This window comes from Anomalospiza imberbis, chromosome 6 (assembly GCF_031753505.1).
Source record: "Anomalospiza imberbis isolate Cuckoo-Finch-1a 21T00152 chromosome 6, ASM3175350v1, whole genome shotgun sequence".
NCBI classification, from domain to species: Eukaryota; Metazoa; Chordata; class Aves; order Passeriformes; family Viduidae; genus Anomalospiza; species Anomalospiza imberbis.
In genome coordinates, this window is record NC_089686.1 from 60,025,941 (window position 1) to 60,053,211 (window position 27,271).

The following is a 27,271-nucleotide window of genomic DNA, read 5'->3' on the forward strand; positions in this document are numbered from 1 at the left end:
ATTGATTACTGTAATACACAGTTGTGCTCAACCAGAGGAAAATTTCACTTACCTCCCAGCTGAGCCTGAGATTGCAATGTAAGGTCACTGGGCTCTTCCCCTCTGTACAACATGTAGCTTATTAAATTCAAGACCTACAAATATTCTAAGTTTCAAGAACACATCTAGAAAGTGAAAAAAATCTACTAAAATATTCCCTGTATATTCAAACTGACATCAAACCATTCACCTCTCACAGTACATTAAAGTTACTTATACAGGCCACCATGCTCTGCACATATTTTTGAAGACATGATTGAATATGCAACCATCCCCTGTTGTAGTTTTTAAAAAAGCCCAAAATTTTCAACCTAAAGTTTCACACACATTAAATCCACCTTCTGCAAATGAGAATTTACTTTTAAATTAGTATTTCACCTAAAAAGGAGTAAATTACTAGCAAAAAAAAAAAAAAGTAAGAAATGCCACTTTTATCAAAACGTTTTAGCTCTGCCCTTTCTGAAATCTTTACAAGATATAAATACAGCTGCAATCTATAAGATTGCCACCTCTGGGAGTACTGTACATAGCAGAGGACAGTTACCCAATAACCAGAAAAATTGCTACAAAAATAGATGATACTTTGTAACATCTGCAGATAAACAGCAAAAAAATGCTATTAAAAATGCAGTAAAATACAGAAAAAACTAGTAAGCCTACCATACTCACCATAGTGTTACAGTAAAGTGCTGCTTGGCTTGGTGTTTTGTCTGGTAAAGTTCTTCTTTAGAATTTTAGCTTTATTCATTCTTTAAAATAAGATTTTTTTAAAAAACCAAATCACCCCTTCTGGGAAGAACCACTGCTAATTAGCTCTAGATAAATTCAACTAAGTTCGCTGTAAATTAAGAGTTAAATGCCCTGAAATGAGCCACTTACATACAAAGTTTGGTTCTTAAACTTGCCCTACCTATCACCAGCTCAAAAATCTAAAAATTGCCACCAGAAAACGCCCAATATCCCTTTCCCTAGGATGCATAATTATATTAGAAATGCATCTCTCATCTTTTACCTCAGAACCCTTTCTGCATCTCCTCTATTTCCCTCACCAGTCAGCACTCGTGGGTTAAAAGGAACCAGTATTTACACAGAAAGCTGTTTTCCTAGACAAATATTGGTACAAGTTTTATTTAATAGCTGATAATACTGTATTGGTAGCACACAGACTGGTTTTATGATTCTTCTGACTTCCCTACGATTCGGGATTCTTCCTTAGTCAGTATTTTGCCAAGGACTGCATCATAGTAAGGGCTGAAGACCATTCTGTTGTAGTTGACAAGACGAACGTACTTGGCAGCAATCTCCTCCAGCTCCCTCTGGATAGGGCCTAATCCTCCAGGAATGGCAGGCAATGATTTCTGGGGACTGGATGCAAGATAATTCTCCAGAAACTTTTGAATTCGAGAATCTGGAAAAAAAGGGGCTTGGTTTGTTTCCAAAACAGATGGTGAATTAGAGACAGCGTAACCTCGTGTAAAATGCAATAAGCCTGAATGTGGTCAGCAAGCTGGAAAGACAACATGAAAACAACATGGAAACAATAGGGAAAGAGGAGCCCTGCACATCCCCCAGCCCCAGTTCCACAGACAAGGAGAGCAGAGCACTCTGCAGACCTACCTATGAGCTTGCAGATGGAGTTCTCCGGGCTGGCCACTGCCTGGATCTGTCCCTTCAGCACAGCCTCCCTCTCAGCTGAGAACGGGGTAAAGCCATGCTGGGAAAGGCAGCTGTTCACTTCAGCACACACCTTCTCACCCACGGTGGCCAGGGATTCCTTCAGGTTAAAGGAGCTAGAAAACATGAGGTACAGCATAACTGTATCAGTTACTCACTGTTTTCCCACTTTCTAAAAATCAACCATCCAATTAGAGTTGCCTTACTTATCAAATGTAGTGGAAAAAGCATAATGCAGATAAAGCCAATTACAAAGATTAATACAATTATATATAGATGAAAAACAAAGCAATTATATATACATGAAAAACAAAGCTGAGATCTAAAGCAAGGAAGTAGGAGAACATTCAAGACTTCAAGCCTGAACAATCCACACACAGAAGAGATGTCTTTCTGCCCGAGGACTGCTCTGACTAAAGCAAAACCCACAGGTGTAGAGCAATCACTAAATCTGCAGGCAGCTCACTGTGCCACTCTCAGGTTTTTGGGGAGCCTGGCCCAAGCCCTGAGCAGGGGCAGCTGCTGGCACCCTCCTGTGCCAGCCTGGCACCATGAAAAACACGCTCCGAAAAGAGCAGCTTGTACAAACCATGAAAGAGCAGAGCAAGAAAAGCCAGCTCTGTGTGAGTTAACTGAAGAAAAACCATCAGCCTGGCCTCACAGAAAGCCCTCATCATCTCCTCTGCATTTCCTGCAGTCCCCAGCCTTAAAGTGGCTTAACCTGATCATTTCCCAGGGTGACAAGAGAGCTCCACGTGCTCCTGAGAGCAGGACGTGCCGTACTCACGGGAGATGCATTCCCGTCAGCAGCACCCTGACGACGGTTTTGATTCTCTCGGCGAATCCAGGCACATCGACGAGAGCTGGTCCTGCTGCACTGAACGTGACCAGCAGCACTGTCCCCACCACCAGGAGCTGCTCCAGCTCCAGCTGCATCTCCAGGAAGCGTGTCTGGTCCATGAGCAGCGTCTGCAAGGAAGGAGGGAGCCAGCACAGCAGCGAGTCAGTCTGCAGGGCTGGGAGGGGACACTGGGCTGCAGCAGCAAAGGCACAGGGAACAGCAGCCAGCAACAGGAGCACAGTGAAATCACTGGCTCCTCTTTCCCAGCTAAGCAGGTTCCAGCACTGAAAGACAAGCACCTGTTAGAGCTGCCCCATCTCCCAATCAGAGATCAATGGCTTAGCTCTGTATGCGTTGCCAGGCTACAAATCCAAACAGCTTCTGCTGTGTCCTGGGAATAGAGGAGTGGAACAAGCACAGAACCAATTTTTCTGTTAAATACCTACTTCTGGAAAAGGCCTGTTCACGTGATCCCACTTCAGAAGCTTCAGATAGGCCTGATTTTGTACAGCAGTGAAGCACAAGGCAGAAGCTCTGCCAGTGGCACCATCACTACAGTGGGGAGGCAACATTTCATGTCCCAGCTTTGCAAGATCATCTGCTGCTTCTTGCAACCACTTGGTGACAAGGTCTAAAGAATCTGGAAGAGCAGGGAAAAAAAAACTTATTACAAAAATTCCTTTTCACAGCTAGGTTTTTCCACCAATAATTTCCAAACAATCCCATTAGCTACTATGACTAATGCCCATGATAACAGGTATGACATGCATTTCATTTATTGCATCAAGCAGAACACCTAAACCAAAACCACACAGCTACAGGAAATCAGAGGTGAGATGATGCTAGGTAATCATGCCCTACACTGTACTGAAATTAAACTGAATGTACCAAGGGCAGAACTATTGTTCTGGCAGATTTTTTCTAACCACAGTTTTGGGGCACAAGCTGTCATTTACCATAGAACTTATAAAAATATCTAAGTTCTTTTCATGATCTACAAGCAAAGACACGCAGTTTACTGGGAGGTCAGGGGGGAAGAAAGAAAGGAACAAAGTCATACTTGGCTGTTTCTCAAGAAACTCCTGAAACTTCTTTCTTTCATATTCAGCAGACTGCTGCATTAATTTTGGCCTAATACTACTGACAGCGAAGTTTGCCATATCCATTTTCATTAGGTCTAATACAGAGAAAATTGCTCTAAACAAACAAACAGAAAAAGTTATTCAAGGCTGCAGATGTTTCAGAGGTGCTGTTTACAAGATTCATTACAGGTTGTCTAAAGAAAGAGCAAAAACATGCATGGGAAACAGTAACAGCTTAACAACTTCAGAGCATGAGACAGAGAAAGCTGGAGCAAGCATGTACATGCATGCATGTGCCTCTTCCAAGTGGGAAACAAATCTTGCCCTCCTGTAAAAAAGCCTCCATGGAATTAACTTCACTAGCTCCACAGATTTTATCTCCCAGGATGTGCAGTATTGTATATGAAAAGACATCTGGGTTTCCAAGCTTGCATGCCATGGCTCTTGGCAGCCTGGACAGCCAACCTCAGTGGGAAGTCAATAATCAGACCCGAGGGGCAAAAAAGAAAAACAGACAAACAAACACCAAAATAAAACACCTTAATTTCACAGCAACCTAATTCCTGCTGGCAATATTTCTGCCAAGTCAATCCTGAACTCCTGGAAGCTTTTCAAATTAGAAAACAGCAAGGTTAATGAAGCTTCTCCCAACTATTGAGACTCGAGCTGTTCCACTGAGAACACGGTGGCAAAGCAGAAGTCTGGATGCTCCCAGATGTGGAACACACACTCCCTTTAGAACTGACAGGAAATTACACAGGGACTGGGGTAAAAAGAGCTCAGACTGGGAGGAAAGGACAAACTGGTGGGAAACCAGCAATGCTTTTCCCCAAATCCTCGTGTGCTTTTTTCACCTTCTGCTGTTGATATTCAATTCTGATACAAACTGACTATTCATCTGCTACCTTGCAGCTTATTTGCATTTGACATTTAAGCAAATGTCCTTCAGTAACAGGCAGGAGCCAGACAAATACTCCAACTCACCAGATCAGAGATGGTCCTTGTTAATGACTCCTGGAGCATCTCTCCCCTTCACATCCACAGCTACATCCTTTTCCCTATCACTCTTTTCTTTCTAGGAGTTTCAAGTTGCCCTCTCCACTTCTAAAATTATTTAAGAGACTCTGAACATGACTAATAAATACATTTCAGTACCTGAAAAGAGGAACTATTTCATTAATATCTTTCAGTTTCTTAATGTCTTCATCTCGAGCTGGAGCACAGAGAGTCCCCATCATCCCAATAACAAACTTGACCAACTTAGAAATGTCAAGGGCCCCATTCTCTGCCTCCTGTTTTATCAAATCCAGGTCAAGAACTTCTGTAATCTGGCTTCTCAGTCTAGTATGACCAGGCATCAAGAAAGACAGAAGACTCTGAAATGGAAAGTTAACAGTGCATTAGTTCTACATCAAAGACTACAAGGATCCAAACAGAATTATAGAATCATAGAATGGTTTGGGTGAGGAGAGATCTTAAAGATCACCTGGTTCCAAACCCCTGCCACAGGCAGGGTCACCTCCCACTAAACTAGTTTGCTTAATGTCCCATCCAACCTGGCCTTGAACACTACCAGGGACTCTTATCTACACAACTAAATAATTAATTTTTTTTTTTAACCAACCACCCACCAACTCCAAGTGTTTCACCTCACGCTGTGTGATACTGAAGTTACTAAGTGGTAAATCCTCTGTGGCACAGATCACAATTCAGACTGTTGTGCTTGGTTTCATCAGCCCAGTGTTGCAGCATCTCACTGATTCCATAACTAATACCAGTGTCATAACATGAAGGAAGCTTGGAATTATGGAACTGGTATTGCTTACCTGTTGATCACCTTACATGGTTTTGCATTTGGTTTTATATTCAAATTTCTCCTCTAGGATTATACAGCTTGTGTATGTTCACAGTGATACAGGAATGAAAAAGAACAAGAGGATTTTTTTATGAAAAGCCAAACTGCAACCACTTTTGCTCATTCATATCAAATTCAATCACTTCCCTTCATATCACATCATCTTACCTCTTTAATTTCTCCCAATAGCTTAATTGCATGATCATATGTTGGGGGGTCTTCCTTTAGCTGAGCTTCCAGACAATCCCAGAAAGCTTTATGCACAATATCTCTGACTTTCTTCTCTAAGCTGTGAACAAACATGTTAAAAAGAATGATACTGGTCTCTGTACCACCTTACAAAGACAACCTGCAGCTCCTGAAGCACAGCATGTAATAATATGAATATAATGCAACAGTAAGTATATGATCCATCATTTAAAGTTACTCAGAAAAGCAAGAAAAACTGGACACAGGATTTGGAGTGGTTTATGTCCTAATACAAGGTTACACACCAGCAAAGGTGGCTGCAAAGTAAAATCCTTCCAAGTATTTATCACATGCTACATCTAGAAAACTGGACCAAAACAAAAATGGTAAAAATTACATTTTGTCTTCAAAAGACCAGTATTCATGCTCCTTTTAAAGGCCCTAGTAAGTAAAATCAATTCCACTACATAAAATTCAATAGTAAACCTAACAGAAATTAAGTAACATCCCTGACACAAAATCTTCTGTTTCACTACATAAGTATTGCACCTACTCTGAGATAAGGACCCAGATCAGTTTGTATACAAAAAATAAATGAATCCCACTGCTTCAGTACCAATTCCTAATTCAAAACACTGACAGTTCCTGTTCACACCAGGTGTAACTTCAACACTGGCCGCAATGGGGACCAAGTTCCCTCCATTAAGTATGCACCCCCTTCCTCAATTCAAGCCAGGAGGCTGTCAGCCACACCTCACTGTGTGTGTGAGAGAGAGGAACAGAGATTGAAGCTTCCTCTGCTCTCCCTCTCCCCTCTCATCAGGGCACACAATTACTGCAGACTCACACAGAGAAGGAAAGGCTTCGAACTTGAAAGGAGCAAGGAGTAACCTAATAAAACACAGGAATCTCTTCCCTAAATATCCCTGAAGAAACAGACAGGAAAAGCTAAAATAATCAGTTTCCTCTTACTCCCACAGGCAATGAAAGCCTAAAAATTGCTAAAAGCACTACCTACATCTGCAGCCAGCTAGGGTACTGGGAAGGCTGCAGCCTCTGAGTCCTGGGACAAGGGGACACAACAGAAACCACAGCACACCAGGGTTTGCACCACACATCTCCAATTCATCCAAGAGGTTCTCCTTTCACACACACACATATCTGGGGAAGCAGAACTGCACAGTTACCACCTTCTTCTTCTATTCTTTCCTACCTCCTCCCAGGCACTGCCAGACAAGGCACCAGCCAGAGCCTTTACCTGAACCCCCAGAGCTGCTCTGCAGCTCTACAAACACAATTTTATTTAGTATTTGGCACCAACCTTACCTGTGTTCTGGCAATTCAGCTGGTTTTATCTGGAAGTCTCCATTCACCACAATTTCATGTGCCAGTGCCATGTTGGTGACTCCCTTTGCTGTCTCCATGAGCTCTTCTATGGACACAGGCCGAGAGGGACTGGCTGCAACATCAATTACACTGTCAGACAGCTCTCAACAAAAGCCTGCAGAAAGAGTCTTTTGGACCCTTTCCACCTTATTGATAGTACACAGGGTCAAATGACAGCATCAGCGGAAGAGTCTTCTCCTTTCCTTCCCTCCTTTCCCATCTGGTGGATGACACAGGCTTGGAGTATTTAAAAAAAGCAAGGAGTGGATCCCAGCTGATATTCTGGGCTCAGTAGTCGATTGCTTCTATCAAGCTCTTTTAAAAACCATCTCCAAACACCCCCCACACAAACCAATACTTCTTCAGGATGGCTTAACAGCACCTTGACATCTTTCTCCAGATGTAGGAAGAAATAATTACAAACAGCAGCATTTTCACCATACCACTTCCACAAGTATTGTGCCGATTTCAGTTTTACATGTTTCAAGGAAGTGATTTCATCATTAAAGCAGTCAACAAACAATCACCATCACTGTTAAGCAGCAGCACACCAGTAGCTAATTATTCTCGCTACTTCCAATGCAAATGGCACTCCTCCAAACTCCTTTTTTTTTCCCCCCAGAGGCCATCACCCAAACAACAGAGGACAGCAGCAGCTTAAGAGCTCTTCCCCTGGCAGGCATTTGGGACTGACCAGGATGGGCCAGCAGCCTCAAACTGGGCCCTAGGTTAGTGACAGGGTTGGTGCCCTGATGGATCCATTCCATTCTCTAGTTCATTCACTTCAGCTATAGTCCAGGCACAGGAGCAACACACTAATCCCAAAAGTGAAAGAAATCAAGCAGGGATCTTCATAGGCTGGGCTCCCTGAGAAATGTTTCAGGCAAACTATGACCATCTCATTTGATTATCCATGTTGATTGGACTTAAGTAATTACACAGAAAAGATCTTTCAAAAGTAAGTGTCCACCACTTGTCTGCCATGCAGAGCTCTTCTGAGTTCACACAGTTGGGGTCCAATGTGCTCATTTTTCATTAATATCTTGCTCTTTTCATGCAGCCCTCCTAAATCCTTATTTCCTTCTGCTTGGAGCTTAACCTTGCAGTGTGACTCTGGGAACACAGCAAGGACTGATATTCTGAGAAGAAGCAGCAGACAGCAAAGTTCACAGTGCTCTTGTCTGAGTGCAAATGACTTCACTCCAGCACTGGGGGCTCTAAAAGCTAAGACTCTTTCACTGGCCAAAGATTGCTCCTAAATCACATCACTTCATTCTCATACCTGCTCCCTTACACAAAGGCAGGGCTTGAGACCAAACCACCTCTTTGTAGTGCAGTGCTACACTGTGCCATGCTTTTTACTTCCACGTGTTCAGAGCCCCTCTCCATACAAACACCCATTTCCTACCAGGCAACCAGCAAGGCATGGGAACAGAAACTCCCTCAGAACACCTCCTCTGAGCAACACGACACTGAACACAACCAAAAAATAAAAAGAATGCAACAAACAAAATGTTACTCTCTACAGAAATTTAGAACCCTGAGCAATTCTGCTTCTTTGAATTGAATCCCTGGAGCCAGAAAACTTCCCTTTGGTTTTATCTACAGATTTGCCAGAAATATTTGCTCCCATACTGCATCCAGACCTTCATGTTAATAGCAGAATGGCACAGAAAATATGCCTTAGGAAAAATATGCAGTCCTGCTTATATGGAAGCAGTATTAGGATTTAACACACAACTTTCCATCTATCTTGTGAGGGGGCTGACAGAACATCCCTTTGTTGATAACAGCCTTTTCTGCCCTGCAGTAGGAACAGGGGCTGCAGCAATGCAGAAGGTTCAGCTGATAAGGCAAACAGCAGAGTCAGTTTAACTGGAACACACTGGGGTGGTGTTCATCCATTCCAAGAGCACAAACACATCAGGATATTTAGGATACGTGTGGCTCAGAGCAACGTGGTCACTGTGTACAATTAAGAAAATGTGCATACTGTGAGTACAATTAGGAAAATAAAAAGAAAACATGGAGAAAAATGTTAAGAGTTTCAAGGCATAACATCAAGAGTCACACTGTATGTAATTGCAAGACACTCAAACTTGTACAGAATGCTGTGAAACACTAGGATTGCCTCCTAACAACAGTTACAGAACTGGCTATTTTTTACTGTATTTCATAAAGCAGTTTTGCTTACACTTTGGTGTATCATCTCTGTGTGACCCTGGAGCACTCTGTCGTATTCTTTTCCGGACAGACTGATCCGAGTTCTCCAAGTTCTCCTCCTCATCATCCTCCAAACCACTCAACTTTTCTTCACTTGAATTTAGCTTGTCAGGATTCTGAGACATTTTCAGTTGGTTCTTTACAAAAAGAAAAAAATATGAAAAAGGGAATGAATAAGCATTTTCTGACATGACTGTGGGGGTAAACATCACCAGGAGTCCTCTTGATTAAGAAAAAAAATTAAGAATGAAAGAATTCTTATGAGGAGTTATATGATGTCATCCCCATAATGGCAGGGGACCTGGATTCAGTGACTCACTTCCCATCTTCCACAAAATGGGATGCTTTTAACACAGCTAGCATTTATTTAATCTGCAGTCCTAGTCAGTTCTCAAAAATCTCAAACTGTTCCCTTGCCATGATGGTACAGATGAGAGAAAAAGATACTGTTTTCATTCCTAGCACTGCTTTTAAGAGAACGACAAAAAACACCTTCAGAACAAGGTCACAAACATGTTTTACAAAAGATTATGAGACATTTCCTTACTACACAGCAATAAATCTTCCTGAACATAACATATTCCTGAACTATGGTCTGCCCCAACTTAAAATCTTCCCTCTGAGCCACCCAAAAGTATTAAGAAGCAGCAAAAGAACTGGAGAGAAATTAATATAAAATTCTATTCCCATATTTTCATTACATTCATGAGACCTGATTTATGCATAAAATATCACAGTTGTTTGGGTTTTTTAGTTAAGATGGTAAAGAACAGTTATAGTAATTAAAATCCTGGTTTATTAGACATTACATATTAAATACATATTTATATCACATTGCAGATATCACCTGCAGGGTACCCAAAATTACACTGAAAAAATTGCCAGTAAAAGACCAAGTCTCATTTGGTTCCTTATCTTCACTTATTTCATTCTCAGATTTCCCTATCAAGAATGTAATTTCTACATCCACCATTGAAAACTATCACACAGGAAGCTGCTGCTCAGGCTTTAATTTTACAGAAGTCTCTTTGAGAGCATATGATGTCTCTAAATTAAATAACTTAGATGTTCTGTGAAGTGGGAGCCCGGAAGAGTCTGCTTTCAAAAATAAAATAAAGCTCCTGGAAAAACAACAACTTCCTCTTTTCCCTAGTATCCCACCATCCCCACTTTCACATTTTAAAATGGACCAAGTTCTCAGCATGAGAGGCACCTCACAGCCACTGAGCGAAAATACAGCATCAAAAACTACACTGAAGAGGATGCAGCAGAAGCAAGCAACAGTGCAGAAATATAAAATGCAGCACTGAGATTAATTTTCATACAACAGCTGTAATAACTAACCCTGCTCCACCAGTGCTTAAATTGATTGCACAATGTGACTCCTCAGGACAGCTGGAAAGCTCAGGGCATGTAAGGAACAGCTCTGCTCTACAGCAATGACTCAGGATCATCATCTTGCTCGATGCATGAGAGACAACAGCATGCAACACTTGCCCACAGCACTGTTGTCATTTCTATTTTAGAAGAGAAAACAGCATGAAAAGCTTGGGATGAATAACACAGGAGAACACCCTTGGCACACAGGCATCAGCACAGGTACTGTTAGACCCACTCCACCTCTAGATGGAGGATGAGCAGCTCTGTTAATAAAGGGGCTTCACAGACAAGAGCATAGCAATATTAAATATAAAACAGGACTGGTTAAAGAGAGAGAGAGAAACCTGTTGTTGAATTTGGCTAGGATAAAAGCATTATCACAAAGGCTTCCACACTCATTCCAGACTAGACGGTTGTTCTTCCCATTCTTTCTCTTCCACCAAGCATCCTCCTGAAGTCAAATCTGAACCACAAAGATGACTCAACCAAGCCCCACTTAAGTCTATAACGCACACAACAATTCCTAGTGCCTTGCAATCTCTCACTGCACTTTATCCTCACTACCCTGAGAAAAGCAGAGACATATAATAAACCTCACTTACAGAGGGGAAACTGAGGTTTGAGTTCAGTTGCTTGAGGACTCACAGAAGATAAACGATGGGGACAAGATCATCAGTCTGATGATTCCTAGCCCCAGCTTTGCCCAGCAGGCCATCATTCCTACCACACAGACTACACCCTAAAGTGTTGCCTTCCATAAAATGACAGCTCAAGAGCTACAGTCTCTAACCCAGCCCAAGTTTCATTTCATTGCCATTTGTTTTAGAAAAATCCTATTTCAGCTACGGAGGGCAGGTATTAGAATTCCTGGGCCTTTCTACCAAATGACTGCTCAGCAGATGAGGTAAACAAGCACACTTGTTGGTTTAGTTGTTTAGTTTGCAATAGTCTGCTCTTTTCTGATGGATTACTGCTATTATTGCCAGAACACATCTAGAACATATCCTCTTTCCACTGGGTAAATAAGCTTGACAATACCTCTTCCAGAAGCATGACCGTCATCCCTCCTTTCACAGAAACAATTCCAGTTCTTAATAGAGCAAAGTCTACTTCTTGGCACTTCCCTCGCATTTATTTTTAACGAGAGCAGAAACGCAAGAGGAAAATGCAACAAAATTAAAATCTAAACAAAACATTTTCCCACAGCTTCTCTTCATTACAGGTCCTCAAACCAAGTGATGCACACCAGCACGAAATAAACTGCACTGTGCTGCCCTGGAGCACACACACACAAAACCAGCACGAAATAAACTGCACTCTGCTGCCCTGGAGCACACACACACAAAACCAGCACGAAATAAACTGCACTGTGCTGCCCTGGAGCACACACACACAAAACCAGCACGAAATAAACTGCACTGTGCTGCCCTGGAGCACACACACACAAAAACAGCACGAAATGAACTGCACTGTGCTGCCCTGGAGCAGCAGCTCCTCGCTCCCAGCGCTGTCCCACCGTCTGAGACAGCCCTGACGGCTCCCCTGAGCTCCGGCCCTTTCCCCAGGCTGCCTTTCCCCAGGCTGCCTTTCCCCAGGCTGCCTTTCCCCAGCGCTGAACTCTGCCCTTCCCTCTGTTCAACCTGCTGTCCCTTGTAACCCCGTCCCGATTAGAAGGGATGCTGTGACATTCCGCTGTTTCCTCCGCCGCCTGTTCCGTGTGAGGCCCTGCCAGGTCCATCACTACCAGGAGCTCACATGGCACCGTCCCCATCCCCACCGGCCCGGCAGCAGCGCCGCCGCTCCGGCCACGTTTTCCCTTCGCAAGGCCCGGGAGCTCCGGGGTCCATCAATGGGCCTAATGGGGAGAACGAGCCCGGGGGCCCGTGGGCTGCTGGGCCGAACGGGGAGCTGCGGTGCTGAGCCCGCCCGGCGGCCCCGGCGCAGCGCTGCCCGGCCGGGCCCGGAGCCGCGCCGCGCCGCTCGGCCCCGGCCCTGCCCGCCGCCCCCGGCCCCGGCCCCGCCGCCGCCCTCCGCCCCGGGCCGCCCCCGGCCGGGCCGCCCCGCCTTACCGCCCTCGGAGCAGCCGCCGCGGCCGCCGGCTCGGACGGGCCCGACCCCTCCTGCGGCCGCGGAGCGGGGCTGGGCCGGCGCCGCAGCCCCAGCGCTGGGCGGGCCGCGGCGGCTCCGGGGCGGGGCGAGGGCCCCGCCGCCCCCGGGCTGGCCCCGCCGCCCCCGGGCTGGCCCCGCGGCTGGGGGGCCGCTGTCCCGGCAGCGGGGACGCGAACGGCGCTGGGGCCGCCGGGCCAGGAGCGGGTCCCGGCCCCAGCCAGAGCGCCCGGACATCGATGGGGAGATGGATAGATCGGGGTCTGCCGCACCGCACAACGCTGGTTCAGATCAACCCCCCAGCAAGCGGGGAGCGCAGTCCTGGATCGCCCTTGCTGTCCTTAGGCACATTATACGGGTCTCAGCGTGACCGCCAGTTCCTCCAAAGAGGAATCTGAGCTACTCGGGTTCCCTAAATCACCCTAAAAAGAGGAAGGAGCGTGCTGACCCTGCCTAGTGCCCACCTGCGAGTGCCCCGGGCCGCTTTTCCGCAGCCCGACACAAAGCCGGCAGCAGCGCCAGCCCGGGGGCTCGCAGGCAGGGGATCTGTGACTCGGGACTCGCTCCGCAGCAGGCCATGTCCACAGGCAGCAGCTCCTTCCCAAGACAGGAATCTCATCCCCCTAACCGAGATGTTGCAGCAGGCAGGAGGTAGGGGGGGGAAAATAGTTCTGCTGAAGAGCAAACCAACCCAACGCCACCACTAAGGATTTCCACTCCCACAATTTAAAGTATGAGCTAAAACAATTTTTCTGAGGACGCGCATTCATAATAAAAACCCTTCCGTTAAAACAAAGAACTATAACTCCTATAAAGGCTTATGCTTGCCTGCTAGTTTTCAGGAACTGGTTATTTTTAGAAGTCCTTTCTAATTAACTAGAAGAAGCTTTTTACATTTTTGTCTTCCATCCCCCATCAGGGCACAGTAAAACATTGTCCTATTGCACACCAAGTCCTTTGGCTCCATTTCAGAGAAACACTCTGGCCCCTGGCAGCAGACACTGGTAATTGCTGCAGCGTTAGTTAGTGAGACATGAGAGTCTGACACAGGATTGTGCTTTTTAAGAACAGCTCACCACATGCGACTGTAACAGTTATTACTGTTTTGTTGTCATAATTAAATTAGCTTTTGCTCCTAAATAAAAGAACAGAGCTCAACACTTTAAATGGAACAAAATTTGGTTGGTTTTTTTTTCAACAGCACCTGTAATGAAGTTTTGGTTATATCATTCCAAAGATAACTCCACAAGAGTCAAAATTAGATGTCTGATCATGTTATATATATAAATATATATGATTACAGTTGCCCGAGTTGCAAATCTTGGTATTTCCACTATAGACCAAACATGAATAAGAAATGCCACAAGAAAAGCCAAAGGCCCTTTGTTTGCTCCAGCATTTTTCTAATTACAGCTGGTGCCATCAGTACGAGTTACAGAGCAAAAGCCTGCGGGGATGAAGGTAACCAGCCACTAACAGCACATCCTGTGGCAACCAAAGCCAGGCTGACTTGAAAGTCCAGACTGACTTTACCACCCCAGGAGAGCCAATTCCTCAATATGGTGCCACTGGAGCTTAAAACAGCACAGTAAATTGTCACACACATAGGTTAGTTAGCTGGCAAGCCTGAAGAAAAGCTGTGCAGTATCAAGCAGAACATGTTTTTCAGCTCTCTCCAGCACACAGCAAGCCAAAGATCAATGTTATGTGATCGTCACATAATCCAAGGCAAATTAGGAAATAAAAAAAGCTTAAAATTCAGTGCTGGGGCAAAAGGTGGCAAAGAGATATCATTCATGGTGTCTTCCCTCTCAGTAATTTTGATACCCAAATTGAGGGACTCAACTTGAATAGAGGGAGTGCATGGCTTTTGGGGAAGAAAACGAAATATTATTTTGGTCCTATAGCAATTAAGAATGAGAAAAGCTAAACTATAAGTACAGGTTAAACTCAGGTACTGTTTGCTTTGGTAATAATTGCATAAATTCCATCAGTTTCCACAAAATAATTTTATTAGGCAGATACATGAATATAAAAGATTTACAAATATATTAGTGTTTTCACTGCTGGGGTATACAAAGTGATCAATATTTACACATATTAGTAACTCTGTCTCCAAAATACTGCATAAAAATACTTGGATTACTACTATGAAACTGATCTAGCAGCCTCTTCCTCTCTTTGTCAGAGAGCTTTGCATCTTCATCGATAGCTTTCAGTAGAGATAATAACTCATCTTTTGTGGTCTTCTCTGTGTTGGAGCGATACTCTCTTTCATCAAGCTTTTGGCAGAAGGTATAACCTGAAAGGAAAGGTGAGACATTGAGAGGATTATCACCACACTCCACCCACCCTCCTTTAGCTCACATCATTGTTACAAACTTTTTTCGCATCGCGCATTTCTCCTTTTGCGGGCACGACAAAATTACAAAGCTCAGTGTGAAGAGTTACCTGGTATCTTGCTGGGATCCTGGCCTTTCTGCAGGGCCAGCAGTTTATTGCTGACCATTTTGTGCAGTGCCCCTGGGATCTGGGCCGGAAAGAGAGGACAATGCAACAGCAGCTTAGAGAAGGCAGTTCTCCACCAGCGGACCAGATATACAAAACCTGCCCATTTTCTAGCTCTTACCTTTAACACATCTCTCTGGTTGTCCACAAGGAACAAGATCAGGAGGTCAGTTTTCCCTCTGGAGAGGTTTTTATTGTTGATAATAGCCTTAGAGAATGTCCTTTTCACAACCATCCTGTTGTCACTCTAAAGAACAAAGGGATATATTGACCAGAAGAGGAGAGTTAGTCTCCCCCATTGCAAAGGGCATCACCTTTGTTCTTCTGAGACATTGCTTTTCCTGTAGTCACAAATTTAAACTACAGCGGTGTCTTCTGACCAGTACTGGGACCTCTGGATTTCAGAAAGAGTAGAACAGCTGTTAAGAATGCAGATTTACCTCCTTCTGTAGCTTGAGGTCAGAATGATGTGCTGCAACAGCCATGAAGTACAGCAGTCTCCTGAACTCCTCCCTGACTTGGCTGTCTAGGAGCTTCAAATAGAGCTGAACAGCTTCTAAAGATTGCTCCATCTTCCCATTCACTGGGGAGAGAGAAAGGGATCTATTGCCACATTCATTTAAATGTTACCATAAAACACCTAAATTAGCCACTGAAGAGAGGCCCATCTCTCTAAACAGAGCCAGCCAAACACAGGAGTCCAATCTGAGAAAAACTTCTCCCAAGCTGAGGAGAGCTGCTTGCAGAGTCTCTCACAACATCCCACACACAGGCCTTCAGCCTGGCATTACAGCTCCCTTGTAATTAAGTTCAATTACAGTTCAGCCATCTTAAAGGGGATGAGAAATACTGAAAAAGGAAAATGGTTCTATTAAAAAGAAAAATTAATGACCTCTGCTTGTGGTAATAAAGATCTCACAAAAACTGAGGCATATGTCCTAGATACATAGGCTAATCTATGAGTTTACTTATTACATTAGTTTATTTATTACACAGGCTAATGATGAGTTAATTGCAAATTACTTTGTAGAACTTTGCTAAATTTTAATTTGCCTTACTATGCAGAGTAGCCATTTTAGAGTTGTGAATTGTTTAAATGCAAAGCATTCCAGTTAACATGGAACAAGGAGAATAATCAAGGCAGAGAACTTATGAAAAATAAGGAGATCTGGGATGAAATGTTGAGAACTAAAACATCAAAAGCTTTCTAAAATGCTGTCCAAACAAAATTTAAGAAACAAGTAAAGACAAAAAAAGCAAAAGTTGTCAATGGGGTACCAAGCATCCACACAGCTTTCAGTTTAGCTATTACAGCCTAAATATTTACTATTAGGCTATATTTATATTTCATTTCCCATGGATATCTGACTTCCATGGATACCAGCAAGTACCAAATGATAGCATTCTGGTTTCACAGCCATTCTACATAGACCTGAACAGTGATTACACAACTGCATACAGTAAGAACCAAAATGTCAATGAACAGTGTTTATCACTAGCAATTTAAAGAACTCCAACCATACATTAAAAAAATCAAAAACAACAACAAAAACCCCAAAACAAACAAACAAAAAACCACACAACAAAAAAATTAAAAAATCAGCTTTTAATCTCAGCTCCTGAGGTAAATCCTCAGTTTCTTAGTACATCTCTCACATGAGCATCGGAGCACAGCTCTATTTCTCTTACCTAATAGTTCTGCAATTCCTAAATGAATTTCAGGTGCATGGCTTAATAGTGGCTCCTTTTTTTGGCTGTAGTATCTCCCAATGTTTTCAAACAGCAGCAGTTTCCAGGAATCTGCTTTGTCTGGCTGATCAGGCAGGTTCCTGCTAATATCCACCACCATATGATCAGGAAGATATTCCAAGCAATCAATTGCTGCCGAGAGCCACTCGTCTGTCCTGGAAGACACAGGGGTTTGGGTTTGTGCCTTTAGCTGTGGATGCCCTTCAGAGCTGGCTGCAATGCTTTCCACAGAGAGCAGGCAGACTGGTTCCTCCATCACAGTGAAAACTGTGTGTGTAGGCACTAAAACCCATTAGAAATTCACACAAGCAAGGCACTTCACCTGACACTCAAGTAGATCACAGTCACAAGCCTCTTTGTTATGTATTTAATCAAGATGAAAAATTAGTAACCCACGAATAAACAGTCCCAAGCAGTAAAACCCAAAGTCAATCGTGTTCTCTACTGTTAGATAAGGACACAATTATCGCTAGATAAACAGAAACATGAACCTTGATCTGATTCAGACTGGTACAAGTTTTTCAGAGAATGTTTTTAACTCTGTGCACAGTTTCAAGCCCAGCATTCTTTGCTCTTTTAACACAATAGGAGGAACTAAACTAGTTCCTCACAAGTGATGTCTCTAGGAAAAACTTTTGTGATGATTATAAAACCTCTATTTTTCTCTCAATGTAGCAAAGAATTTCTCCTCTGAATACCATCAACTATTGTCATTGCATTGAAAACCAATCCCAGTGTTCAGCAGACATTCTCACTGAGCAACTCTTATTTACCAGTTATTCCAGTCAAGTCCGACAGGGAAAAAAGTGTCGGCTCACATTATTTCTGCAGGACTGAAACTTATATTTTCTACATCCCCCAAAGACTAACTGTGCTTTACATTCCCCTGAAAGGAGAAAGTTTTTCAGAGCTGCAGAGGACAGCAATGATTACTTACTGCGAGTCACTGAAAGCCTTGAGGATCTCTCTGTCCAGGTAGTTGCTGGTGATGACATATCCAGCTGCCTTGCTGGGCTCTGGCAGCTGAGGTCTGATCTCCTGGTGCTCCAGCAGAGACTCCAGGAGAGGGAGGTCCACCAGCTGCAGCAGGCGAGCAATTGTTTGTTCTTGCCACACTTCATTAATAACTGGGAAGGGTGGATACACAAAGCACTCAGCATGTGCAAAAACTGATCACAAGGAAGATAACTCCTCTTCCTCCCATCAGGCCTAACCTAACAGATTGATTTTACCCAAGTAGAGACTTGCAGTAGCAAAGCATCTGGCTCTTATCAGCTTGAAGTGCCTTTTATCACCACAAAAAGGCAAGAATTACCCATTTGTTTAGTTAACTATAAGTGTGGGAGAGCTGCTTTTGGGATAAGTCTGAAGTGCCCTACACTCTTTGTGGTCTAATTTGCAAACAATCTTTGTTCTAGATAAGTGATGAAAAAAAACAATGCAACAGTGACACTCTACTTATCACAGCTTCCTTGACTATTTCCCTATGATGAAACCCGCAGTTTGTAGGATGCACTAGCACTTTTAACCAAAGGAAAAAACACATTAGATCATAGTTTGCTCTGAAAGACAAGCCATGAATTGTCAAGAATAGTTTCACACAATACTGAAGGAGTGCTGGATGTGCAGATACACAATTCACTTCTAGCTAACAGCAGACTATTTGCCCTGACTAAAACAAGCACACAAGTAGTGCAGGTAACTGAGTATTATGAATATTTCTAACTCAAATCAAGCTCTATACATTGGGTATTCTTCTCCACAAAAGTCAACACTGATTTATTTCAATCAAGAGATAATGCTTCTTGTCTGATTAAATAAAAAGGCAAAAGGAAAGCTTGCAACAAATATAATTTGCCTTTTCATGACCTGGCGTTCAAACCAAAATACTCCTGAGTGTCAGTTTGCCTCCCTCTCCAGCCAGAGGGGCACAAGTCTTCCCAGTCCTGCAGATGTACCTTCCTTCTCCCACAGACAAATGACTGTGACATTATTTGGCTTACCTCGACGGGACAAGCTGTCTGAGATGTTTACTTGAGGGCTGCTTGCAGGCTTTAGACTTAGGTTTTCCCAAAGATCCTCCAAGCTTTCTGGTTTGAATGGAGTAGAGTAGAACAACGTGCTCTTCTCACATCTGAGATTAAAAATAGTTTATATATATATATCTATAACCATACAGATGGATAACCATATATATCATGGAACATACAGATGTGGGTAACTGTCCCAAGATCAAACATTTTCTCCTGTATAGACATTTACCTAATCCCCCTCATCTCCCCTGCCTGACCCTTCCTCAGTCCAAGTCACCCAGGAGAACGTATGATACCTTCAAATATTATTTGCATGTAACAGAAGCACTCCAGCCACAAAATTATTGTTCCTCCAATCACAGCTGTATGATTTCAATTCCCACAGCTTCTTTGTTTTAGGGCACTGCAAAATCTTTTTGATGCCCACTATCTCTGACATGGATGTGACAAGCTGCGCATATTGATAGAGCTGTTCCTTTCACTAAATGAAGAAATGTAACCCGATGGACATGTGCCCTGCCCAAGAGAAAAACACCTTCATTCTACACTACTAAAACAGGAATAATCCTGTTTAATGACTCTTTGTTCAATAGATTCCAAGTCTTACTTTCACAGCTCTTGTGATGGAAATATTTTTAAATACTAAATATTTAAAAATAATAAATATTAAATATTAAATATTAAAGAGGTTCTAATTTCTCATGAATTCTCTTTTTAAATAAAGACTTGGGACAGTACGCTTTAGGACAGAACAAGAGCTAGTGGGAGAGAGGGGAGAAGCAGGACAAAGGAAATATTTTTAATCTCTATTCCTTTACTTTTTTATCAGGGTTGTTGCATTTAAGTTCACATTTGCTACTCACATGAACATGCCAATCAAATAAAGCATTTCCATTTTGGGTCAATACTATTTACAATTTTGAAAAGTGCACATTGCTAAGACTACTGCATTAAATACATCCATGTAGTTTCTTGTAAGAATATGTCAAAGTAGGTGAAGAGATGAACACTGCACAAAAACTGTTTAAGGGAAGTTATTTGGCAAAGTGGCATCTACACGTTCTGCTTTGTGTGGGTTTAGTTAGTACCAGGGTTTTCTTTGCCCCACTCCTAAAGACACAGGGCAACAAAACCTCACCATTGCACTTCTCTCTGGTTCTAGGATGGAGTGCCATAGCAGAACAGCCTGCTATCCTGCATGGGAACAAGTCATACATGCATAAAGAAACAGCTAAAAAGAGCTAAACTGTAGTGCAGCGAAGATGGTGAAAGGAGAAAACATTTTTTCCTTAGAAATTGCATGGATTACTGGCTTATGCCAGAGCTAGATGTGCAGTGACTAAAGACTGCCCTGTTGCCTTAGCCTGTTTGATGCACCTGAATTCCAGCTGGTTATATTGATTTAGATCAGTATGTAAATGCACTTCATTTCTACCCTCTCACCTCCCTCCCCCAAGGCGAGGTGATAACAAAGAAAACAAGTAACCATGTAGGCTATGTGGTTTACTCTTACTTATTCAAATTGCTCTTTCCTACCTGTCTTCCACCCACATCTTCACAAACATCTATTCGGTGTCTATTTTTACCCTGTAAATGTACGAGTTTTCTTTTCGCTCCCCCAGAACACACAATATTTTCCTCCTGTAAAAAACTTCACCTCCATGTACTAACCTCTGTGGGGTACACTGCTGGTAATCTTTCTCAAGCTCTGGCTGGTTCGATGCATTTGTGAATCTGTAGAGGCTGCTGCTGCTGTCCTCGAACACGGAGCGTTTGTCTTTGCCAAAGACCCTCGTTGAGACAGCCTCAAACACTTTGCAATCCATCAGCGCTTGGCACACGCGCACCACCTTAGCCCGGGAAATATCCACGTCCCCAAAATACTTGTTCTGCAGAAGATGGGCAAAGACAACATCCACTGCATCCGACCCAATGAAGCAGTCGTGGTAACACTTCAGGTTCTGGCGGCGCTTCTTCACTTCCACTTGAGTGTGGAGAGCGCCGATAATGCTGCTCCAGACGAAGGTCGCTCCGAACGGCTTCTGCGCCAAGCTGAAGCCTGAGAACACAGACAAAGCCTGAATTCATGCTGCAGCCACAAAGGACAGCCCCCTTTCTGGCTTCCAGCTTTTATCAGCCTCGTAAGGATTTAAAAACGTTTGAGACTTCCACTTTGGCTCGGGTTGCTCAGGCATTAACACTTTGTTACTTCCCCAGCAAGTCTGCCTGCTCTGCACCACTCTCTCCCTCTCTCTTTGGTGGTTCCCCTCCCTACACCAGCCTGAAGCTTTGCAACGGGGAGTTCCTGTTTTGTCAGCCTCTCACTTTGTCCTTTTGTGTGTCCCTCGGTCACCTAGTGGTTACCCTTGCAGAACCACTGCTAAGCACACAAGTCCCACGGCCGCAAGCCAGCTGCATGCACTCGTAACACCCCGGTTCCCCCGCTAACACCACCGGAGCGACGCAGCTGGGCAGGCAAGAGGGAAGCAGGGATGAAGAACCCTCAGAACCCTGTTTGCTACAGGACTGTGCACACACACAGCCTACCTAACAGCAGTGCTTGACGAGTCCATGGAGATGCCACTCACTCCACACCGATCCCACCAGACAGCCCTTTGCCACCACGGCTCCAGCGAGACCTCAGCTCTGCCACCCAACGTGAGCCAGTCCGTCTTCCCTCCCCCAGTGAAACCACTGAACTATTACTCATTTACCAGTCTGATTAGAACAAAATGCCAGCAGCCAACAGTTTGACCCGAGGCTACACGCAGCCTCCACAAGGACTCAAAAACACATGAAGTTTGCAGGTGGCACCTAAGTGGGGAGAGCTGCAGCCACCAGAGAGGCTAGAATTAGAACATGTTTTTCAGTAAGTCAGATGAATAATTTACTAAGAGCGAAAGCAGAGGAAGAAGACAGAAATCAAAAGCTGAAGGATAAAATATGGAAGGAAGAGTTGGCAGCAATCCTAGAGAAAGCCAGCTGGGATTGTGACAGACCTCAAACCAAATGAATTAACAGTGAGATGCAGTGTTTGAAAAAAACAACAACATACAACTCCTTCTGGAACATATTACCATGAGGGTTTTCCACAGAGATACAGGAGGTGTTTTTTTCTGCTCTGTTTAGTCTGAAGTAGCTTTAGTTAGAGAGTTGTATTCCAATTTAGGGCACTAAATCGCCAATCAGTTTTCAGCTGATCCCCAGCTGCAAGAAAGCCCAGAAATTGGCAAATAAGCAAGGGGAAAAGGAAAGGTAGAGGGGCAGTGAAGACTGGGAAGAGGGAGAGAAAGCAAGGAACACAACACTTTTAAACACACCAGCACTCCAGAAACACAGCAACAGTTATCTTTCTGAAAAGATTCATGCCAGAGGAAAAAAAAAAAAACAAACAAAAAAAAAACAAAACAAGAAAAGCAAATCAGCTTTTTAATACATAGCATTGAACCAGCCAAGGTAGAAATCTCCCAGAAGCTCCAGTTTCCAAAGCTTCAAAGGTACAAGATGGACAAGGTACACAACTGCTGACCCTTTAACCTGATGACACCTTCAGGAAAGCAGAACAAACACAACGAACACAGAATTCGCTTCCAGCCCTACATTCCAATAGCCAGCTATGCTCTCTGGGAGGAAAGAACCCCAAACCCGACACCACCAAACATACAACAACGCTGGTTTCTGTCGCTAGAATAAATACCAACACGTACAACCTGCAACGCTTGAACTACTACTCACGGCCTTTTCAGCGCTTCCTTACGCACACAGAGCCTTCGCATCTCTTCTGACACAAGCGGTATCAAGTGTGGCATTAAAACAACAAGTTTCCACAAAGTTAGGAAAGGAAAAGGGCAGGGAAAGGAAAAGGGCAAAACCAGCCCCCAGCGAGCGCCCTTTCACCGCTTACGCTGCGCTACCGAGGCACCTGCTCCCAACCCGCGCTGGGGAGACGGAGCTGCCCAAGCCCCCCTGGCACCCACCCCGCCCGCAGCTCCGCGGGCAGGGCAGGGCAGGGCAGGGCAGGGATCCCCGGCGCTGCCGCCCGCCCGAAGCCGCCGCTGCCGCCGGCGGAGCGGGCGCGCAGCCGGGACGGGATCCCCGGCGGAAGCGGCTCCCGGCGCCGGAGCACGGCCAAGTTTTGAACCTCCCGGAGCCGGGAAAGGCGCCGAGCGCAGCTGCCGCCGCCGGGAACCCGCATCTCACAGCGGGCAGAGCCGTCCCGCCGACCCCGGGCTGCGGGCAGAGCCGTCCCGCCGACCCCGGGCTGCGGGCAGAGCCGTCCCGCCGACCCCGGGCTGCGGGCAGAGCCGTCCCGCCGACCCCGGGCTGCGGGCAGAGCCGTCCCATCCGTCCCGCCGACCCCGGGCTGCGGGCAGAGCCGTCCCGCCGACCCCGGGCTGCGGGCAGAGCCGTCCCGCCGACCCCGGGCTGCGGGCAGCCCGCTCCTCCCGTTCCCGTTCCCCGTCCCGCTCCCCGCTGCCCTCGGTGCTCGGCCGTACCCGGCGGCCTGGCGGCGGGGCTGCAGACCGCGCTGAGGCTCAGAGCCGCCGCCTTGTCCCGCACCGTGGCCATGGCGAGCGCCGGCTCCGCGCATCTGCCGCGCCGGGCGCGCCCGCGGCACTCGCAGCCCGCGGGGGCGGAGCCGCCGCGCCCACGCCCCTGGGCGGTGCCCGGGCCCGGGGCAGAAAGGGCAGCGACCGCCCTGGCACTGCCCGAGCTCGGCTTCGCCCCCGTGAGCAGCCCACGGAACGATCGCCAGGGGTGGAAAGGACCTCTGGAGACCACCTGGTCTAATGCCCCCGCCGAGGTCACCCGGAGCAGGTGACACAGGAGCGCGTTCGGGTGGCTTTGGAATGTCTGCTCCAGTGTGCTGCCACCTTCAGTGGAAAGCAGCTCTTCCTCATACCGAGGTGGAACTTCTGACGTTTTAGTTTATGGTCCGTGCTTCCTCATCCAGTCGCTGGGCACAACCAAAAAGAGCCTGGTACCATCCTCTTGTCACCTGTCTTTGAGATGTTTATGCGCATTGATGAGATCCTCTCACAGTCTTCTCTTCTCCAGACTGAACAGAGCCAGCTCCTGCAGTCTCTCCTCTTAAGAGAGATGCTCCAGACCCCTGACCATCTTTGTGACCTTCCACTGGACCCTCTCTGGTAGTTCCATGTCTGTTTTGTACCGAGGAGCCCAGAACTGGATGCAGTAGTCCAGATAAGACTGGCAGTATCCATAGGAAAGTGGCTGCTGTGGGAAGGGTGGAAATGCCGCACAGAAGTGGTGCTACAAGTCAGGGGCCTGGTGTGAGAGCACCACTGGTCCTGGATGGGGAACTGTGCTCTGACACACAGAGAGCAGCCCTGACACTTCCTGCAGCACTGGGAGCACCCCCTGCACTCCTGGCAGCAGGACAAGTGTCCCTGGTGATGGAGCACAAAATGCTGGATGTCACAAAATCCAGGTGGGTCAGGCTGGAAGGACCCCCAGTGGACACCTGGTCCAGCCTCCCTGCCCAAGCAGGGCCACCCCAGAGCACATGGCACAGGATTGTGTCCAGATGGGTCTGGAATATCTCAGTGAGGGGCACTCCACAGCCTCTCTGGGCAATCTGTTCCAGGGTGTGATCGCTGCACACTGAAGGAGTTCTTCCTCAGGTTTAGGTGGAACTTTCCATGGATCACTTTCTGCCCATTCTTGTCCCATTGCTTGGCACCACTGAAAAGTGCCTGGCTCCATCCTCTTGGCTGTAGATATTTATATACGTGGATGAGATCCCCTCTCTGTTCTCTTCTCCAGGCTGACCTGTCACCAGAGGACACAAGGAAAAGCGACGCACCACAGCTTTGGTCACCATGAAGAGACTAATTTATTTCTTCTGACTCCAATCATTTATAGTTCTCAAAAGGTGCCAGTGGATTCGAAGGTGAACGTGCCACCTCTCCAACGACACTGGAAAAACTACCAGTACATCAAATTTCTCCGCCTCTATGAAAGAATGCAAAACAATAGCTTGTTTACAGAAAGTTGCGTGAGAAAGTTCTCTACAAGGATGTAAATTCAGAAGGCTTTAGAAAATCCTAAGAAATCAGGGCGACACTGACCAGGCCCAGCTCCCTCTGCCTTTCCTTGTAACAGAGATTCTCCAGTCCCCCAGTCATCCTCACTGCCCTCAGCTGGACCCGCTCCAGGAGCTTTATGTCTCTCTTAAACAATTCTCTTTATTTCCCCCTTATTTACTGTGTCATTTCAAACCCCAGACTGGTCAGATCCATTTCTGTGGCTGAACCTGAGCACAGGCCTTGTGCACGGCCACGGTGAGCACATGAATGCTGTCCTTGGCTGCTCTTGTGGGACACAGCACATGTGGCTGGAGTTTTCTTGTGATGTCTTCCATGAGCTGATCATTATAGCAGCTGGCATTTCTCATTGCAATAATTGCATTGCAATTATAATAATAATTAATAAATTAATTTTCAGAGTAATGAGTGTTTTTTCTACTGCCTGCAGCAAACTGCTCAGAGATCCAATGTAATTTTCTACTGTGTATAAAGTATAATTTTCTATTAAGAATCAAGTATTTTGATTTTCTTACTCAATGGAAGTGTATTAGAACACCATAAAATAATTCATGTTTTTTGGGTTGGTTTCCATAGGAACAGACAAAGCCAAACTGACCTCCATGGCACACAGACTCAGAAGCATGTAATGCACATTAAATACCAAATAATACAATGTTACAAGTGATTCAAAAAGTCACGTTGAGTCATCAGATTATTGGACTTTAGCCTGTTCTACGTCAAATTCTGTGCTAGCAGGTGTAAATGCAGGATGTTTGCTATCCACTGAAGCTCAGGGCAGCCTTCTTCTATCCTCATTTGTCACACTTACAGGAGGGCACTGCAAGTTTGTTCATTGTATGCAAATAAGCAGAAAATGCCTGCATTTGGAGCTGTGAAAAATTACTACAGGCAATTGGGTACCACAGACTTGTGGCAGACAAACATTTCTTCATGTTTCCTTGCCTGAGTACAGCATTTGATAAAGGGGGTTCTAAAAGTGGAAGATTTTGTGAGGCTTTTCAGATAAGGAAGGCTTCACTCTCTGGGCGCAGAGAAAGGAACCTATTCAAGCTGTAGGAAAGTGCCAGCCTACAAAAATGAAAGTTCATCTTGTTTCCTGAACAATAGGAAGTGACTAACAGAGATTTATTTGTTGGCAAAAGAGGGGAAGATGTTTAAAAAAGAGTACTCCTGATTCACAGGTGCCAATAAGAACCCAATAAAATAACATATAATGCACTGTTTTATTATTCCCTGCTTTTGCAGCAGTTTGATGCTAGAATTTTTGATGCATTGCCAAAATGTAACTGCAAATCAATAAATACTGAATTCACTTTAATTTAAAAAAAATATTTATTTTTGCACAGTTGTCAAAATAAAGCGAGGCAGTCAATCATCCTGCTGTGGTTCACCTAATCTTGAGAGAATTCAAACCCACAAACATTTTCAAGTAGGAGGTGCAGCAATCAGAACATTGCACCTTACCTTGGAGAATGATTTGTCAAAACACTGCTTGCAGGGCACAGCCAATGCACTGAGGGCTGCTCATCCAGAAGTTTGCCAGGTTTTTATTCTTGTGTTTTATCATCAGGGGATCAACAGCCTACCCTGGATTTCTGCCTTTGCCTTCGTGTTTTGTGCCAGTGACCACAGCCCTGACACCCAGTTTTGACAAGGGCAGGCAGCAGATACTGGCTGGTCAGACCGTATCTGAGAAATGCCATCTTTTGCTATTTCTTAAAATAACATTATTATAAAATGCTTTCATTATTATAAAATGCTTTCATTATTATAAAATGCTTTCCTAAAGCACCATTTAACTTTTATGTAATTGTTAGTATATACATAATTATTGACAATATAATAGTTTGTTTATAGTTTTATTTAGTCACTTTAAATAGTGCAACCTCGTGCAGCCAGCATGGTCTTGGCTGGGGGAATTCCTCAGACCATGCTGGAAAGATTTCAGGATAAAAGTACAACTCCCTCTAACCTGGCTTCCCCTTCCACAGCAATTCCCCTAATTAACCTCCATAAAACTGAACACAGGATGCACAAGAGAATGCTAATTACAAAGACACAATTAACATAATTTATTCATAAAAATCATTTGAGACCAATGTATTTTTAACAAAAGTCCTAGTCCTAACAAAAAT

General features: G+C 44.9%; 2 protein-coding genes across 3 annotated transcripts; both read right to left on the bottom strand.

Annotated features, from left to right (window-relative positions):
- Nucleotides 1–1,135: 1,135 nt before the first annotated feature.
- Nucleotides 1,136–12,889, bottom strand: TCP11L1 (t-complex 11 like 1). Its single transcript, XM_068194738.1, has 10 exons — nucleotides 12,739–12,889; nucleotides 9,261–9,426; nucleotides 7,007–7,139; nucleotides 5,660–5,780; nucleotides 4,792–5,012; nucleotides 3,615–3,751; nucleotides 3,001–3,194; nucleotides 2,501–2,682; nucleotides 1,657–1,829; nucleotides 1,136–1,447 (listed from the first exon to the last, which is right to left on the bottom strand). The coding sequence occupies exons 2-10, from the start codon at nucleotides 9,412–9,414 to the stop codon at nucleotides 1,212–1,214; spliced, it is 1,551 nt and encodes a 516-aa protein (XP_068050839.1). The 5' UTR covers nucleotides 9,415–9,426; nucleotides 12,739–12,889; the 3' UTR covers nucleotides 1,136–1,211.
- A 1,880-nt stretch (nucleotides 12,890–14,769) lies between these two features.
- On the bottom strand, nucleotides 14,770–23,688 carry DEPDC7 (DEP domain containing 7). Of its 2 annotated transcripts, none has more exons than XM_068194734.1 (9): nucleotides 23,562–23,688; nucleotides 20,737–21,124; nucleotides 19,036–19,166; nucleotides 17,970–18,159; nucleotides 16,973–17,187; nucleotides 15,724–15,866; nucleotides 15,405–15,530; nucleotides 15,227–15,305; nucleotides 14,770–15,077 (listed from the first exon to the last, which is right to left on the bottom strand). In XM_068194734.1, exons 1-9 carry the CDS (start codon nucleotides 23,632–23,634, stop codon nucleotides 14,860–14,862), a joined length of 1,563 nt encoding a protein of 520 aa, XP_068050835.1. In that variant the 5' UTR covers nucleotides 23,635–23,688; the 3' UTR covers nucleotides 14,770–14,859. The 2 variants fall into 2 exon arrangements, with proteins under 2 accessions (XP_068050835.1, XP_068050836.1); XM_068194735.1 differs by lacking the exon at nucleotides 23,562–23,688 and adding an exon at nucleotides 22,143–22,271.
- Between the last annotated feature and the right edge of the window lie 3,583 nt (nucleotides 23,689–27,271).